The sequence below is a fragment of the Mesoplodon bidens genome (assembly GCF_964165515.1).
Source record: "Mesoplodon bidens genome assembly, chromosome: 2".
NCBI classification, from domain to species: domain Eukaryota; kingdom Metazoa; phylum Chordata; class Mammalia; order Artiodactyla; family Ziphiidae; genus Mesoplodon; species Mesoplodon bidens.
In genome coordinates, this window is record NC_138177.1 from 130139976 (window position 1) to 130158054 (window position 18079).

An 18079-nucleotide genomic window follows, 5' to 3' on the forward strand; every position below is an offset into this window, starting at 1 on the left:
TGCCGGGCGTATGGGCCCGTGAGCCATGGCCGCTGAGCCTGCGCGTCCGGAGCCTGTGCTCCGCAACGGGAGAGGCCACAACAGTGAGAGGCCCGCATACCACAAAAAAAAAAAAAAAAGAAAGAAAAAGAAAATTGAAAGTAAAAACTCTGAAAAGCAAGCATCTGGAGTGAAAAGAATTGCTTAATTATATAATATGTAATACTCAAATAAAATTTTAATATTTAAAAATCTATGCCAAATAAATATATCTGATTTTCAAGTGTAAATTCAGGAGCTGTCAATACAAGTAGTGTTCTGAATTTGTAAATTTGGAACTATTATATTAACTCTTATCGTTTGGGTAAGAAAGAGTAATTCAGCAAGATACTGCTATGGATGCACATAAATGTGGGAGCTCTCACACAAGTTTTCATTAACAGGTTAAAAATTTTAATTGTTCAAAATTTAAATTAAAAGTTAATATGGTGTTCCTCCTTTAGGTTTACTGCCACAAAATTTAAGATGCATATAATATGACAAAGGCAAATTCAGGAACCATATTCCCCTGTCAGTAGAAGTGACTCTTATAAAACCTACCTTGTGTGGTAAAGGTAAGGGGGGTGCTCCAGTCACTCCAGATTCCTGGGCCATCCAGTCTCTTGCTCCTCACCTGAACTTCATATGAAGACCCAGGAAGCACACTGTCTACTAGCAGAGATGTAGCTGAGACAATCTCATCAGCCTGTTAAATATTATTTGAAAATATCAGAGCATCAGGTCGGTGTGAAACCTTTACCAAAACTGATCGCAAGCAGGTCTCAACTAATCTCAAAGAACTAAAATCTTACAGAGTACTTAGCTGGTCACAGTGGAATTTAAAAGAGATCAATAACCCAATAGCAAATGTTTGACTGACAATAGTCAATAAAATTTTAAATAGCCTGTAAGTCCAAGGAAAAAACTCACAATGATAATCAGCATTTAACTGAATGATAATGAATATTGACCTCTCAAAACTTGAGAGATACAGCTAAAGTCAGTGGGAAGCTTCAAGCCTCTGCTGACATCTGTAACACACACAGTAGAAGATGATGCACGGGGGTGGGCAGAGAACTATAAGCATCCTAGAGCAAAGTGTCACAGAAGGAGAGCATGAATAATTTTAAGGACCCAAGGCCGATGATCAGCTATAGTGAATCAAAATATCCAAGAGACCTAACTGCATGAAACAACCAATGATGTACTCCAAAGATATTGAACTCCCTGCTCATTAGACTGTGGAGCACCACAGACTAAAAATGGCAAAAAGCATCAGAAATGCATTAAACAATTTCAGATCACCTGTAGTTAAAATCCTATTATCTCCATTTTACAGATGAGAAAGCTAAAGCCTAGAGAAGCCTCAACTGCTTTTTCCATACATGACACCAGATTCCCATTCTGCTCTTTATGAATATAAAGTCTTAAAAAATTAGCCCAGATCTGAAAAGACAGGTTTTTACCTCTAAATTCGATAACAATTAGTTTCACAAATTAAAGTACCAAAGTCTCTGCATGACCCACAAGGCTCTTTATGACCTCCTCCTCCCCTCCCCCTCTTTGATCATCCACTAATACTATTGCCCTCACTCACCACCCTGGCCTCCAGCTTCTCATCCAGCTTAGGGCCTCTGAATTGCTATTTTCCCTATTTAGACTCCAATTCTCCCAGATATCTACATCACCACTTCCTTCAAATCCCTGCTGAAATATCACCTTCTCAAGGAGAGCTTCCCCTACCTCCATTTAATATTTCAACCCACCCTCTCCCACTAGCATTCCCAAGCTCCCCTCATCCTGTTCTACTACACAATGGATCCTGAGTTCTTGGCACCTAGTAGGCGCTCAATACTTACTGAAAGAATGAAAAAAGGATTTGACACACTATATATGTTTGTACTGCATGTAAACAAATACATTGAGCAATAAGGAAAAATAAGGATGACATGTAAAATCAGAAACCAGAGAAGGTCTTTAGGTGAAAATATTATAATTATGAATTCAATAATTCTGTATCTGGGCTTCTTGTAGCCATTAGTTGTGCGTGTGTGTGTGTGGTGTGTGTGTGTGGTGTTAATGAGAGGGAGAGGGAGAAGGAGTGAGAGGGAGGGTGAGAAGAGAGAGAGAGAGAATTAATCTAATATACATAAACTTTTGGAAAAGAAACTTTTCCTCGCAGTAAATTCTGGGAGGAATTTGTCATGCTCCTCAAAATATAACATGGATCTACATATAAGACATATTGAGTAACATCAAACAATTTTTCTAAAATCATTTTATAGAAGATGCAGAAATGCTGTATATATGCTCATTTCTTATGCTGCTCTTGAATGAAAGCCAATGGTATGATATTAAATTATGACTGATTCTGCTCCAGAAGAAGTATGTACATTTGATATGCAGAGGTGTTCTGTATGGGATTTGGAGGGGGCCTCACTTTTCCTTAATTGCTTCTCAATTTTTCATTTTATTTACTAAAATATACTTACTTTTCTCATATTTTTTGTAGAATTCTCTGAATATTTCACTTGATATTGAAGTTGAAATGGTACCAATGTTGGGCTGGACCAAGAAATCTTTAAATTACCAGTATCTGTGATTTTCATACACAAACCTAATGGTGGATCAGGCTTCACTTAAGAAAAAAAAAGAACACTTTTAAGTCATGTAATTTTCATGATAATCATAAAGTGAAGTCAAAATGAGTTTTTAGCATATCCTATTCTTTCAACTAAAGCGTCTTTATTCAAAGGCTACTTACAGAACCAAAATATTGGTTCTACTCCTGTACCTTACTATAGCAATCCATGTATCTTCATTTCCTTCTCCCTACATGGTAAAAACTATAAATCAGTAAATGATGTTATTTTGATAAATGTGAATTCCTGCTATAAAAAAGCCTGCCGTACTTTATTTAACCTAGCTTTTGCCATGCTTATTTGAAGCCTCCCCTGACAAAACCCACTGTTTTAGCAAACAACAAGGGGAAAAAGTATATTACAGAGCACTATTTGGAAAATGCATATAAATTTTGCATGCAAAAATCAATGCACATATTCATGCAGATTCATGTAAATATGCACGCAAAATTCAGTATATTTATTACTTCTAAAATACAACAAATCCAGATATACCCATTCAAACAGCCCAAACCATGCACAGTTTATACGCAGTAAACACAGCATTAGCAGGCCCTGGCTTGTCACACCAGAAATGGGGATGGAGTTTCTTATCCTAATGGGGTATTTAACTCAGTTTATAATTTCTGAGTTCACGTGTATATGTGTTTTTATGTACGCCTATGCATTTGTGTATATTCATACATGGAGATTTGTTTGTGTGTGGCTTTAAACATAGAATATAACCTTTAAATCATTTGTAGAAACAACGCAAACAATAAAGGATTGATTCATTCCTTTAAGGGAAATCTATACAGCCTTTAAAAATCATATTAGAGAAGAATATTGAAAATGTTTAATACTGTTAGTTTTAAAAGTTTATTAAACAACATCTATACTTGGATTCCTGATTTATTAAAATTTACAAATTAAAGGATATTTGTAAATACATATTAAAATAGAAATAAATGCCAAAATAATAGATAATAAATGAATAAAATAATTTTTATTCTTTGTGCATCTCTATGCTTTCAAGATTTTTGTGATTAACAGGAATTACTCATGAACACAGAAATCACCATTACACTGAAATATTTACTGACTTTTATTTTCAAGAAATAAAATGGCACATTCTTTACACATTCCATATTTTCATGAATTTAGTCATAGTTTTTTTTTCTTTCCTTGAGTCACAATTAAAGAAGTTTTTACTTTCTGTGACATATTACAAATTGTAGTTACTTTAAAGCAGGGATATCTAAACTCTAAAGTCCAGAAACAACAGGTGAAATTCGCTGAGTTCTTGTGACAAATAAGACAGAAAACAAAGACACCAAAAGAAGTGAAATCATAAAATTATAAACTATTTTACATTTCCTATTTGCACACATATGTCTTCATATTAGAAATCTAAAAATAAATCTTTCCCTGGACCCCCTATGTACTCAGTCCCAGACCCCATCTACCTGCTTCTTTCAGAGGAAAATTCCTCCAAAGAGCTGGCATACTCACTTTCTCCACTTTGCATCCCATTTTCCTGAGCAACCTATTCTGATCAGGTCTTTCTTCTCGCTAGTCCACTGAAAATACTCTTACCAAGGTCACTACACTTTGCCAAATCCAATGTCAACTGTCTGATTCATTTTACTCCATCTCTCAGCAGCATTCCTACTGCTTGTTCCGTGAGTAGCTGTAATACTTTTTTCACTTGGCTTCCAGGCCACCACACTCCTTTACTCCTCTTTTCTCTCTGATCATCCCTCAGTCTTTCTCTCACTGAACTCTAAATATGTGATCTCATACAATCCCATAAACATCTGTATGCTAGAGACTCCCAAATATATATCGCCCCTGAACTCCAGGCTCATATATCCAACTACATACTCAACATCTCTTCAGTTTCTAATAAGCATCTCAAACATAATATGTCACACACCTAATCCTCTCTAATATCCCCATCTCAGCATCTGGTACCACTATTCTGGTACCACCCAGGTCCAAGCCTAACTATTATCCTTGATTCCTCTCTGTCCTTCACATTCCATACCCAATCCACTAGAACGTTCAATCAGCACCATCTCCTAAATAGATGCCAAGCCTGATCATTTCTTTACTTCTCCACTGCAACAACCCTAAGCCAATGGGACAATTCCAACAGCTTCCTATCTGATTCCTCTGCTTCTACTCTTGCAACTATCCTTCCTTCCTTCCTCATCAATTTCTTTCTTCACATGCAGCATAAATTTTAAACATATGCACGCTTACACATGCACACACACACACACCCTTGATCATATCACTCTCCTGGTTCAAAAGCCTCCATTGCAATTAGAATAAAATCCAAAAGTTGTAACCCTGGTTTATGGTATGACCTGGACCCAGATGACTCTCTAATCACATCTCTAAATATTCTCCTACTTCATTCACTCCAAGCAAAAGAGTCTTGTATTTGGTTCTTCCAACTTCCAAGCTCATTCCATCCCAGGAATTTTGTGAGTGCTATTCTTCCTGCTTGGAGCACCTTTTGTTTTTGCATGGCTATCTCTTTTCTTTCAGCTTAAATGCTATCTCCTAAAAGAGGACATCTATAACTGAAATAATAGCCCCTACACCTGACATTCTCCATCACACAACTTCTCTTATTTCTTTCATAGCACTTTTTTAGATATTATCACATATACCCCAATACGAGGAAAGATTTTTTCCCCAAAATTATCTGAAATAAGACAAAATCATTTTTAAGGCTCTTATAAAGTCTATCACAGCAACTGCTCTTAATTACTTTACTTTTAAAAACAATTTAATTCAATGCTGGCTCTAAATATTTCTAAATATCACCTGATAGAACTGGTTTTAAAAAGAGAAAATGATGATACTTTATAGATTTTGTATTTTTCCCTGTGGTATAACGTCATGACTGAATTCCTTGGATATCATTGTAATTACGTTGTGGAGATCACAAATATATCCCTAGAGGACAAGTTATTTTAAAGTCCTAATGTTAAATATGATGTTATATGCAGATTCAAAAAGTGCTATTTCCTCAGTAACTTAGACAGAAGTGAAGGTAAAGCTGTGTGGGAAAGTGTGTCAGATACTTGGAAAAGTGGCTCTAGTGATGTCAAAAACAATGATGCAGAGATGCATATAAAGAGTTTGTATACAATCGTTTCAGGAAATGTAAATGTAAAATAGTAACACCGTTAAATTATGTATCATATGTAATATATAATTTAACATACACATACAAAGCTGACTTAATAAATTAAATAGTTTGTTAACATTCGCCTATATTATTCACACTGAATAACTGAATATATGTAATTATACATTCCAGTTGATCAAATAAATTGGGGGAATCTTTGCACTGAAAATATGGGCCTTTGCCTATTATTTGAGTTTTTCTTAAGGTCAGATTTGTACAGCAAATTATTTGTTTACATTTTTACTGTTTCTCTCTGCCCACTACTGTCTGCCCCTGTTCTGTGAGGCATTCACCATTGTTTTCCCAGCTCCTAGGTCAGTGGCTGACACCCATGAGCCTCTAAGAAATGCTTACTGAAGGCATAAATTCAGGTAAAAACAAGCTTTCAATTATTTTCAGAAATAGTTATCCGAGATGTGAAAAAGTAATAACCAAGCAATAAATATCCATTAGACAGATCCAGGATTTAAAGAAATCAAACTGTTTTCAAAAAGAATTTAAGTTACAATTGCAGAGATATCTATACTGCTGTTAAATCATTCCAGAAGCTGCTTTTAATACTCCCTAGAACTACACTTACCATCTTTAGAGTGTTAGTCAATGCAAGATAAGCTAGTGAAAAATTTTGTAAGCAATCTTCAACCTGTTTGTATGACTGATGTTGATATCTATTATCTTTTTTATGCACAACTTACCAACATTAATGGGCTGAACTGACATTGGAGGTGAGTGAAAAATTACTCCACCAGATGTGATTTTCAAATACATAAGAAGGGTGTAATTGATTTTGACTGTTGGCACGGGCACACGACATTCACAACTTTCATGAATGCTGCAGTTGCACTGAACAATCTGAAAACTGCTTTTCTGGGGGAGCAGAGGCGACTCTTCTAATACTTCAAGCCTATATGGAAAAAGAGGACCTAAATATTAACACAGATGTGAAAGCACTGGATATATTTAAAATGTAGGACACAATATCCAAATTGAGGGCAGCTATTCTGCACACTCAGCTTAAAGAGCATCTGGGGAAAAAAGATACATTATAACAAGGATACAAAGACAAGGGTTAAAGCAGGTTAGTCATCAGAAATAATATAAACAATGGGCTTCCCTGGTGGCACAGTTGTTGAGAGTCTGCCTGCCAATGCAGGGGACACGGGTTCGTGCCCCGGTCCGGGAGGATCCCACATGCCGCGGAGCAGCTGGGCCTGTGAGCCATGGCCACTGGGCCTGTGCATCCTGAGCCTGTGCTCCTCAGCAGGAGAGGCCACAACAGTGAGAGGCCCGCGTACCACAAAAAATAAAATAAATTAAATAAAAAAGAAATAATATAAACAAGAAGACAGTGAAGAACTGAAAGGAAAGAAAAATTGTGATCCTAAACCCTATATGCAGTAAAAATATCTTTCAAAATAAACATGCAATAAAGGTTCTTTCAGACACGCCAAAATGGAAATAACTCATTATCATCAGACCTGCATTATAAGAAATGCTAAAGGAAGTCCTTCAGGCAAAAAGAAAATGATAGTGGATAGAAGTCTGGTTCCACACAAAGAAATGAAATTTAACTAAAAGGGTAGATATTTATTGACTGATTAAGGCAAAAATAATAACCGTGTAGTGTTGGGTTTATAACATAGGTAGAAGTAAAATGTATGGCATTAGTACCAAACTTGGGGAAGGGGGAGATCCGTAAGTACACAGTTGTAATGGTCTTCTACTATACACAAAGTGGTGTAATAGCAGCTAGAGGTATAATATCAGTTCAACTATAATAAGTCAAAGACCTATATTCTAAATCCTAAAGCCACCACTAAAGTAATAAAACAAGAAGTTACAACTAATAAGCTACAATAATCAGCCATTGGAGTATGAGTGTAAAGATAGAAAAATAGATTAATGGAACAGAAGAGGGGCCAGCACCTATATGCACAATCAATTTTCTACAAAGGTACAAGCAGTTCTGTGGAGAAAAAGTAATCTCTTCAAAAAATTGTGCTGAAACAGTGGGATATCTACATGCTCCCCACCCCAAAAAGCAACTTTAATCCATACCTCCCACCAGATCTAAAAATTAATTCAAAATGGATCATCAATCCAAATGTCAAGTCTAAAGCTATGAATCTTTTAGAAGAGAATATGGGAAAAAATTTTTGTGGCCTTGGTTTAGATAAGAATTTCTTAGATGCAACACAAAAGCATGATCCATAAAAGAACAAATTGATATTGTTATAAAGTAGAAACTGACACACCACTGTAAAGCAATTATACTCCAATAAAGATGTTAAAAAAGAAAAAGAACAAATTGATAATTGGACTTCTATCAAGATTGAAAACTTCTGTTCTTCAAAAGACACTGTGAAAGATAAAAAGTAACAAAAGACAAGCCATAGACTGAGAGAATACATTTGCCAGTCATCTCTCTAATAAAGGACTTGAATCCAGAAGATATAAAGAACTTTCATAACTCAATAATAATATTAAAAAATCCAATTAAAAATAGGCCAAAATGTCAATAGTCACTTCTCCACAGAATATATAGAATGAAAAGAAGCATGTGAAAAGAAGCCCCAAATCACTAGTTATTCAGGAAATGCAAATTAAAACCCCAATGAAATACTACTATCCACATATTAGAATGGTCAAAATTGAAAAGATTCATCATATCACATTTTTTTTTTTTTTTTTTTTTGTGGTACACAGGCCTCTCACTGTTGTGGCCTCTCCCATTGCGGAGCAAAGGCTCCGAACGCGCAGGCTCAGCAGCCATGGCTCACGGGCCTAGCCGCTCCGCGGCATGTGGGATCCTCCCAGATTGGGGCATGAACCCATGTCCCCTGCATCGGCAGGTGGACTCTCAACCACTGCGCCACCAGGGAAGCCCCAATCATCATATCACATATTGAAGAGGTATGCAGGAACTGGAACTCTAATACACTGCTGGTAGGAATGTAAAATGATACAACTTTGGAAAACAGTTTTGCAATTTCTTAAGTTGTTAAACATACACCTACTATATAATTTCCATATTCCATTCCCAGGTATTCATCCAGGAGAAATAAAAGCATATATCCTTACAGAGATCTGTACACAAACAAGTACAGAGAATTGTAGCAGCTTTCTTTGTAAGAGCCAAAACCTGTAAACAACTCATTTATCTATCAATAGGTGGGTAGACAAACAAACTGTGGTATATTCATATAATGGAATGCTACTCAGCAATGAAAAGGAATGGACTGCCAGTAGGTTCACACAGCATTAATGAATCTCAAAATAATCATGCCATGTGAAAGCAAGACAAAAGTTCTGTAGGAATGTATTTATATAAAATTCTAGAAAATGCAAAGAAACCTGTGGTTACAGACAGGGGCAGATCAATCATCGCCTGGGGACAGTGGGGGATGGGAGGCGGGGCTGGTGGTAGGGTACCACAGGTAGGAGTAGAGGGTGGGATTACAAAGGGCAAGAAGAAATTTTGTGATTGACAATAGATTCATTTTCTTTATTATGGTGAAGACTTTATGAGTGGTTTCATATATCAAAACTTATCAAGTTTACACTAAATATGTACAGTTTATTTTATATTCTTATATGTCAAAAAAAAAGCTGTTTACGGAAAAAAAAGAAATCTAGGGAAAAGTTTTTAAGCAATACTTTGCCTATCACTGTAAACCTACAAATGAATGGGTTAACTTTAAAAAATAACTGTAATTATCTTATAGGGTTACCCAACTCAAGGCACAGAGAATAACAGCATGCAACCAAGACACAAACAGTTGTTATTTCTGATTTTTTCGTGTTTGTTTTTTTAATCTGCCTCATCCCATGGAGAGTCTAAGCCTTGGTATAAATGAGAAAACTTTAGGGTGGAAGTTCATGGCAGGGGCCGGGGGTTGATCCATGCCTCATATTCCCTGTCTTGCTTGAGCTACCCCCATTCTGTCCATAAACACCTGCTGCCTCGTATCCAAGCCACTGCATGCTTTTTAAAGAACCTGGGGACAGGGAGAGAGCATTAATATTTAGGCGTGATCACTGCCTTCAGAAAAGACCTCAGTCCTTTTGGAGGAAAAAGCTGTAAGAGATAAATATACTAACTAAAAATTCAATGTCGAGAAAGCGTTGCTTTAGAAACCGTGCTAACTAGCCTATACATGAGTATTCATATGTAAACACAACATGAGAGAAACGGACCCTAACCTTTCCATACACACCCCATGAACTATTAAGTGTTTTGAATTATGATAGATTTTTCAAGTTTCCTGAGCTAGACTTTAGTATTCCTTTAGTCCTAAAAAAAAACATCAATCAGGAAACAACATGTACAAGACATTTTAATGTGCAAAGCAATATCCTGGGCACTGTGGAAGGGATATTGTTATTGTAAGAAGCACACTAAATTAACATTGACACCTAAATCAGGTTTTTCTGTTTGCTTATGAACCATAAGACCATAGACAAGTAAGTTCATCTTTGTGAGCCTTGGTCTCCTTAAACAGTAAAACAGAGAAAATGCCTGAACCATCTGTCTTTATAAAGTTGTTGTGAATATAAAAGACAGTTACATAAAAGTATTTTTAAAAACTTTAAAGGGCTATACACCCATGAAATTCCATTTTGAATTGGAGGTGGAATGACTTAGCACTTTCAACTTTATCTAAATCTTTAAACAAATCCAATGAAATGTTATTTTTAAAAATATCACGCCGTGGCTTTTATGTGTTTTTCAAATATTAAAATAAAAGCTTTTATCAGAAGAGTATGGAACAAATTAAATGAATTGTGGTATTTATGTCAGAAATATGCTTGCAGCTTGTATTATGTTTTGACTGAAGAACTCCCACAATTTTAAGTCACAAATAGAACTGAACAGAAAACAAGACACATATACTCCAGTAATATTTTTTAAAGGATAGGAAATTCTGGTGATATTTTTCTTTTTTAAAAGAAAAAGAAAAGTTAGAATTACACTGTCTTACTTTACATGGTCTCACCAATGACATCTTTTTCTAAATATAGTGGACATTTGTAGAATACGGATGATTACCAATGAAATTAACTCTGTGGTTTCTCTACCACTTCACTGTTGTGTTCTATTTAATCAATCTATTTTCATTTTCTTTACAATTTAAATATATGCAAATATATATTCATAATAATGACTATATACAATGATTATATATTATATAGTATGTATATATACAACATATATTGTAGTATTTCATAATTTGTGTTTTTTTTAAGAAAACAAACTCCATTCAGTAATTTCCCAAACCACTCCAACAGATAACCCCGTCATGAAAGTCTAAGAATGAACCTAAACCTAGTTTTCAAATGCTCTAAACAGGGGTGAGAAACCTGCAGCCCAAATAACACCCGTTTTTAGAAGGACTTCTTACACTAACCAATGGTTTAAAACAATACAAAGAAAAGAGGAAGAATATTCCATGATTCATGTAAATTATATGAAATTCAAATTTCAGTGTCCATAAACACAGTCATGCTTATTCATTTACATATTAATTGTGACTACAAGGTTGTGATAGAGACAGTATGGTGGGCAAAGTCTAAAAATATTTACTCTCTAGACTTTTAAGAAAAAAATTTTTAATCCCAACTATAGGCCAAAAACATTTTGTACTCCCTACAGGTGGGTATTTGATGGGCAAAAGACACAAAAATAAGGAAACCACATTAAATATATCATCAAATTTCATTACATAACATATTTGCAATGTACACGAAACACCTTGAGGATCACTAATTCAATTTTTCAAACCACCTTATTAGTTCCCTTATGAGGGAACTAATATCACCTACTTTACAAGTAAAAAACTGAGCTCAGAGAGAACATAGACCTGGAATTCATCTTAAGTCTCATGCTTCCATGTTCAGTGCTCGTTTCATTACACCCAAGCTGTCTTATCATTACAAGATAAGTTTCACTTTTACCATTGTCATTTTATTTAGGAGATTGATAAAGACTTTAATGGCCACAACTAAAGAATAATTATAATCTGAATTATGTTAATATTTCTATAAATCAGAATATTAGAGAATTACAGAATTATTTCAAATTATTTTTTTCCTTGAGGAAAACATTAGATATTTCTCATATTTATGACAGCAGAAGTTTTTCCAATTTTGTGTGAAACCTGGAATACACCAGCCTTGTTACTTGCCAAAGTCAGCATAAGAATTTCTATTACCTTCCAAAAGATTTTTTAAAGTTTTAAGTATTTATGAACATCAGGGACTTCCCTGGTGGCGCAGTGGTTGAGAGTCTGCCTGCCGATGCAGGGGACACGGGTTTGTGCCCTGGTCCGGGAAGATCCCACATGCCGCGGAGCGGCTGGGCCCGTGAGCCGTGGCTGCTGAGCCTGCGCGTCCAGAGCCTGTGCTCCGCAACAGGAGAGGCCACAACAGTGAGAGGCCCGCGTACCGCAAAAAAAAAAAAAAAAAAAAAAAGTTTTAAGTATTTATGAACATCAAATGATACTTTAAAATTTTGATAATACTACTTTTAAACCATCAAAATTTTATAGTATAAGTTAAAATGATGATCAAATTTTTAAAATAAGAAAGAGATACACTGGCTTAAAATAACCAAAACTTAAGAATTTCTGAAGTTCTTGAAAAATGTTTATGCAGCAAAATATTTTATGCGTTGCCAACACACACACACACACAGTGTCACTATTTATTTAATTTCTCTATATGTGAGTAAACTTTACTTGCAAGTAAAAATAGTGAAAAAAATGGTCAAATAAATTTTAAATTTGGCTTCTTTGCAAATTTCACAATTTGGGCAATATTTCTACTCAAAAATTAGATATATAATTAGTACTGAAATTTCATCTTTTAGCCACAAATGGCTTATAGAAAGCACACTCTATCATCTGACCTTTGATCAAATTACTTGTTCCCCAAAAATTTTTCTATGAATATATTAATGTTTCTCTAAGCAAAGATCTATACTAAATTATTATAGGAATAACACCAAATGAGTGTTCTTGATTGTGACATAAACTGAGAGCAAAACATAGTGGGCAAACTAATAAGCATGAATTGGAAAATTTAGCATTCGCTTTGTGTATAATTTAATCAATTCACATTTTAAATCTCAGACTGGTAACCTATACAAATGTTACTCCCCAAAATCTAGTTTACCAATCCCAAGTAATTTCAAAGAACAGGTTAGTGTTCCAGACTAGTTTCATCATAATAGACTCCTGGACCCTCCATGGAGAATTCAGTAGGTCTGGGGCCAAGGAATCTGTTTTTAATAAGTGTCATAGACCAGCAGTTCTCAAAGTATGGTCCCCAAGCCAGTAACATCAGCATCATCTGGAAATTGATAGAAATGCAAATCCAGCCCAGACCTCATGAATTAGGCCCAGGTGAGAAGTTGACTTAGATGTATTTCATCAAGGAGACAAATTTAAGAAGTATTCTGTAAAACACAAAGTACTCGTCAGATGTACAATATCACCAAACAAACGGAAAATCAACAAGGATGAGAGGGAGGAAGAAAGAAAATAAAAAAGGAATGCAAGTGAAAACAAATAGACCTAAATGTACATCAAGTTAACAATACAACCACCTGAGGCAGAAGGGGAGGGGATATCCTAATTAACTTCAGAGCACAGAATTTTAGCAAAGGCAAAATGAGTCTAAACAAACATTGCACTCTAGTTACCCTATTTGTTTTCTATGGTGGTATGGCTTAGCTATTCCAAAACTACTTGTGTGTATTCTAGGACTGAGCAACTAGGTAATATATTGTTGGAAAGGGAAGCAAGATTTCTCACTGCTAGAAAAAGGAGCTACAAAAAAAAAAAGAAAGGCTAGGATAGATCCTGTGGTTTTGAACTAGAACAAGAGACATTAGTATTGCCAGAACGAAATCCAACATTCTTTGGATTTTAATATGCTTTTAATATGTGTATATACAGAGATATAAAAATATAGACTTGTGAGTATTATATATACACATTATGTGTGTACTGTGTGTATGCGTACATATAACTAACTCTGTAGGTGAGAGGGCCTAGAAACAATACCACCCAAGTAACAGTGAGCATCTAGCCCCCTGATACCACTTTGTAAACATCATTCTCCAACAGAAAAGAATCAGGACTCCTTGGAAAAATGGCTGATTCCAGTGTCAGAGCAGGAAAAGTATAAAATCAACCTGAAACATCTTGTAGTGCTAGAAAGTAAGGAGTCCTATTTAAAAAAAAAAAAAAAAAAAAAAGATCTAACACATCAAAAGGACACAGAGGCCAGTTTACATAAGCACCCACTGCCAAATATGGGACAGTGTGAGCAATAAAATAAATAATGATAGTAACTAAATATAGCTCACAAAATAAAATAATAATCCATGAGTCCATCTTGATAGGAAGGAAGAAAGGAAGGAAGGAAGGGAGGGAGCGAGGGAGGAGGAAAAAAGGAGGGGGAAGGAAAGAAAAAAGGTAAGAGAGAAAGAATGGAAAGTGTACTTCTCACAGAGCCTAGCACTGTGGCCTGCACACACTGTTTCTAAATTAAATAACACTATGCCTAAAATGTCCCAATTAACATTGAGCACGTTTGTTTACAAATAATGCATCTTTCTTCTCTAAAAATTTCGTTGTTCTTTTTTATATTGTCAATTTCTCTCCTCATTATGTTCAAGTTTTCCTTCATATCCTTGAGCATGTGGAGCATGCTAAAACTAACTGTCTGCTAATTCTATTATCTCTGCCATTTCTGGGTCTGCTTCTATTGTCTATTTTTTCTTTTGGGGTTATGTTTTACTCTTCCTTCATATATGTACCATTTTTTACTGGATGCCAGACATTGTGAATATTACAATTGAGTGTTGGATTATGTTGTTTTGCCTTAAAGAATGTTGGATTTTGTTCTGGCAATCAGCTAAGTTACTTGGGTGACTTAAGTGTGAACCTTTTAAGCTTCTTTTAAGCTCTTTTGAGGGGAGTATAGAATCACCTTGACTCTAGGGCTAATCTGGCCCCACTTTTAAAGTGTGGCTATTATGGGGTTTCTACTGAATGTCAGTGATATTCAACAAGGTCTCTCCAAGTCTCCCTGTTGGAAACTTTCATTATTCCTGGCCCTGTGTGACCTCTGGGAATTGCTTAGATAACAGCTCCTGGTAGTTGTTCTCTTCCTAGAAGTTTTCTTGCCCAAGATCATAGACAGATGGGTATTCAGCCAAAGAATCAAGGGGACCCCAGTGCTAATTCCTGTGTACCTCCCTGCTTCAGGTACCCTGCCCTATGAATCAAGCCCCCTTTTACCCTCTGAACTCTTCTCTCTGTCTCCTCAATCCAGCAATATTGCTGGGCTCTGCTTGAGTTCCCCAGCCTTGTGCCATGTCCTGGAAATTGCCTCCAGCCCGGAAAACCTGAGTAAAATAGAACTTACTTTGTTTCCTCCTCTCAGGAATCACGTTCTGTTCTGCCTTTGTCCAATATCTGAAAATAGATGTTTTCTACTTTTATCGACTTTTCTAGTTGTTTATGACAGAAGAGTAATCCTAGAACTTATTATTCCCTCATGGCCAGAAGTCACTTTTGCTGACTTTTTATATTAACTTCTGAAGATATATATTCACATAGTTCAAAACTTGGTTTTCTTTAAAGGGAGTAGTGAAATGGGGTGATTACTTGATGGAAATGTGTGATCAAGGAAATCTATGTTTTAAATGGGAGTTACTGCAGCATGTGTATCGGCTGAGAGGAAAACTTGATGATGCAGGAGAGAGAGGGAATAATTGCCAGAACAAAGTCCTTGAGTGGCAACAGGAGATGGGACTCAAAACACAGAAGAAAGGGTTCATTTTATATTGGAACCCAGAGAATTCATCAGCAATTAAAGAAAACAAGGAAACTGCATAGGCACTGACATGAGCAGGCTGGTAGATTTTGGTGAGAAAAGCAAAAACTTGAACCCGCCCCCTCCACCTCCTGCTTTCCCAGTGAAAATCAAAAACAAGGTCATCAGTGGGTCTCTCTGGCTCTCTCTAAGGGAAGCCAGCTGCCATGTTGTAAGGTGCTCTATGGAGAATACACAGGACAAAGAACTGAAGAAGGCCTCCAGTCATAGCCTGGGATGAACTAAGGCTTTCTGTCTAGTGGCCCATGAGGAACTTGGAAGCCTAGGGAGTGAGCTTGGAAACAGATCCTCCAGAAGTTGAATCTGGAAATAACTGCACTCCTACCTGACATCTGCACTGCAACCTTGTGAAAGACCTTAAGGCAGATGTCCCAGCTAAGCTGCACCTAGATTCCTGACCCACAGAAACTGTGAAATGATGAATGGTTGTTGTTTTAAGCCACTAAATTTTGGGTAATTTATCATATAGCATAGATAGCCAAGGAAGATACTGGTACCTGGAAGTGGGATGCTGCCATAACAAATACCTAAAAATGTGGGTGTGGCTTTGGAGCTAGGTAATGGACAGAGGCTGGAAGTATTTGGAGAGGCATGATGGAGAAAGCCTAAAACACCTTGAACAGACCGTTAGTAGAAATCTACAGTTTGAGGACACTGCCAGTGAGGACACAAAAGGAAGTGAGGAACATGATATTGGAAACTGGAGGAAAGGGAATCTTTCTTACATTGTGGTTGAAAGCTAAGTAACACATCTGCAGTTCTGTGGACAGTGTAGAATGTGCCTACTGATCTGGTGATCTATTTCAGGAGATCTCCAAGCAAGTGCTGAAAGTGCCTCTTGGTTCCTTACTGTTTCAAGAGGAGAGATACTCATTGACAAAAGGGCTGTTAAACAAAGGAACTAGTACTTGAGAGTTGTAAAGTTCCCAGCCTCTCCAGATGGCTAAGGATGTTTGAAATGGCTTCTAAGCAAAGATCAAAGAGAAGGAAGAGAAGAGCTTATTTCTAAGAGACCTGCGGGCTTTTATCTAATGGAGTGAACCCCAGAAAGATTCCCAGGAGGCTGTGTGATCTTGTGAGAGAATTACAATAGCAGAAACACTGCTAGCTTAGACTGAAGGAGTACAAAATGAAACAAAGCCACTAGATTCCCAAAATTGTGCCAACCGGAAGCATGCTGAGAAAACTACTCAGCTGCAGAGATGTGTAACTTTTCATAAAAAATGGAAGGTGACTCAGAGGGCAGAACCAAGTGTCCAGAGAGCAGAGCCAAGGGGCATGAAGATTTACTCCTGAGGTTGAGGTGACAGAGGGAATAGGCCTGACATGACGGGTAGGGGGAGAGATGGTCAAAGAGTGGAATCCTTGAAACTGAGATTAGAGAAAGAGCAAGCTTATCAGCAATGACAAGATCCATGGGAATGGGTAAGCTAGGTTGGATGAAAAAGAGAAGAGTAAAAGTAAAGTTTTCAAGAAATTGAAGATCATCCAGGTTGATGCTGAAATCATCAAGAATGCTGATAAGAGTGACAGTGAAGAGACAAAGTAAACTAGGTATTAGCAGTTACAAAAGTCCAAACTCCCTGGACGACCCTTGCTTATTCATCCACCTTGATTTCTCATCATTCCCCAGCTTCCCAACCACAGAACTTTTCAAGTCCTCAAATGTCTATATGTGACTGTGTTCCTTTGCAAATGCTCTTCACTCTCTCTGGCTCACTCTTCTCTGCCCCCTTATAATCTAGGCAGATACTTCTAGCATATGTTTCTGAAAATCCCCATATTTATTACATCACAGCATTTTCAAACTTTGTTATGTTCTTTGTCTTACTATCAGCTCCAAGAAGGCAAGGGTTGAGTCTGAGTTGTTTAACACTGTTCCCTACACTCAGCTCAGTGTCTGATGTACACATAGGCACCTCACAAAGGAAGAAGAGGATTTCCTTCCTAGGTCTAAGAGAAAATTCAAAAATAACACATTTGTACGGTATCTCTCCTTCAGTTTCTCTGACAAACATTAATATCTGACCTTAAACAATGCTTTCCCTTAAGGGACATATTTATAGGGCTTTAAATCCCTTATAAACATTAGGTTTTAGTTCCTTTTAAATACATACTTATTTACATGGAAGCATTTGAAAGACTTCTCTCATGAATTCTCTAATGTCTTGGGGAGGTGATTTTGATGAAAAACTTTTCTATAGTAACCATCCTTATGGATTTCCTCTTCCACAGAGGTTTCATTTGTTATATTGGTCAGCTCTTCCTCCTGATCTGAAGAGTCTTGTTTAAATTTCTGGATATATATTGCCCAAAGATGCACACAAAA

At 36.5% G+C, this 18079-nt stretch overlaps 1 protein-coding gene across 3 annotated transcripts in view; it reads right to left on the bottom strand.

Annotated features, from left to right (window-relative positions):
• Positions 1–18079, bottom strand: part of LEPR (leptin receptor) — a gene marked incomplete at its 3' end in the record, with an annotated part of 93031 nt that overhangs the window by 37670 nt on the left and 37282 nt on the right. For all 3 annotated transcript variants that reach the window (XM_081225607.1, XM_081225605.1, XM_081225606.1), the window contains 3 exons: positions 6540–6748; positions 2511–2656; positions 580–724 (listed from right to left, as the gene is read on the bottom strand). In XM_081225607.1, the coding sequence (XP_081081733.1) occupies positions 580–724; positions 2511–2656; positions 6540–6748 (500 nt within the window). The remainder of the gene's footprint in view (positions 1–579; positions 725–2510; positions 2657–6539; positions 6749–18079) is intronic.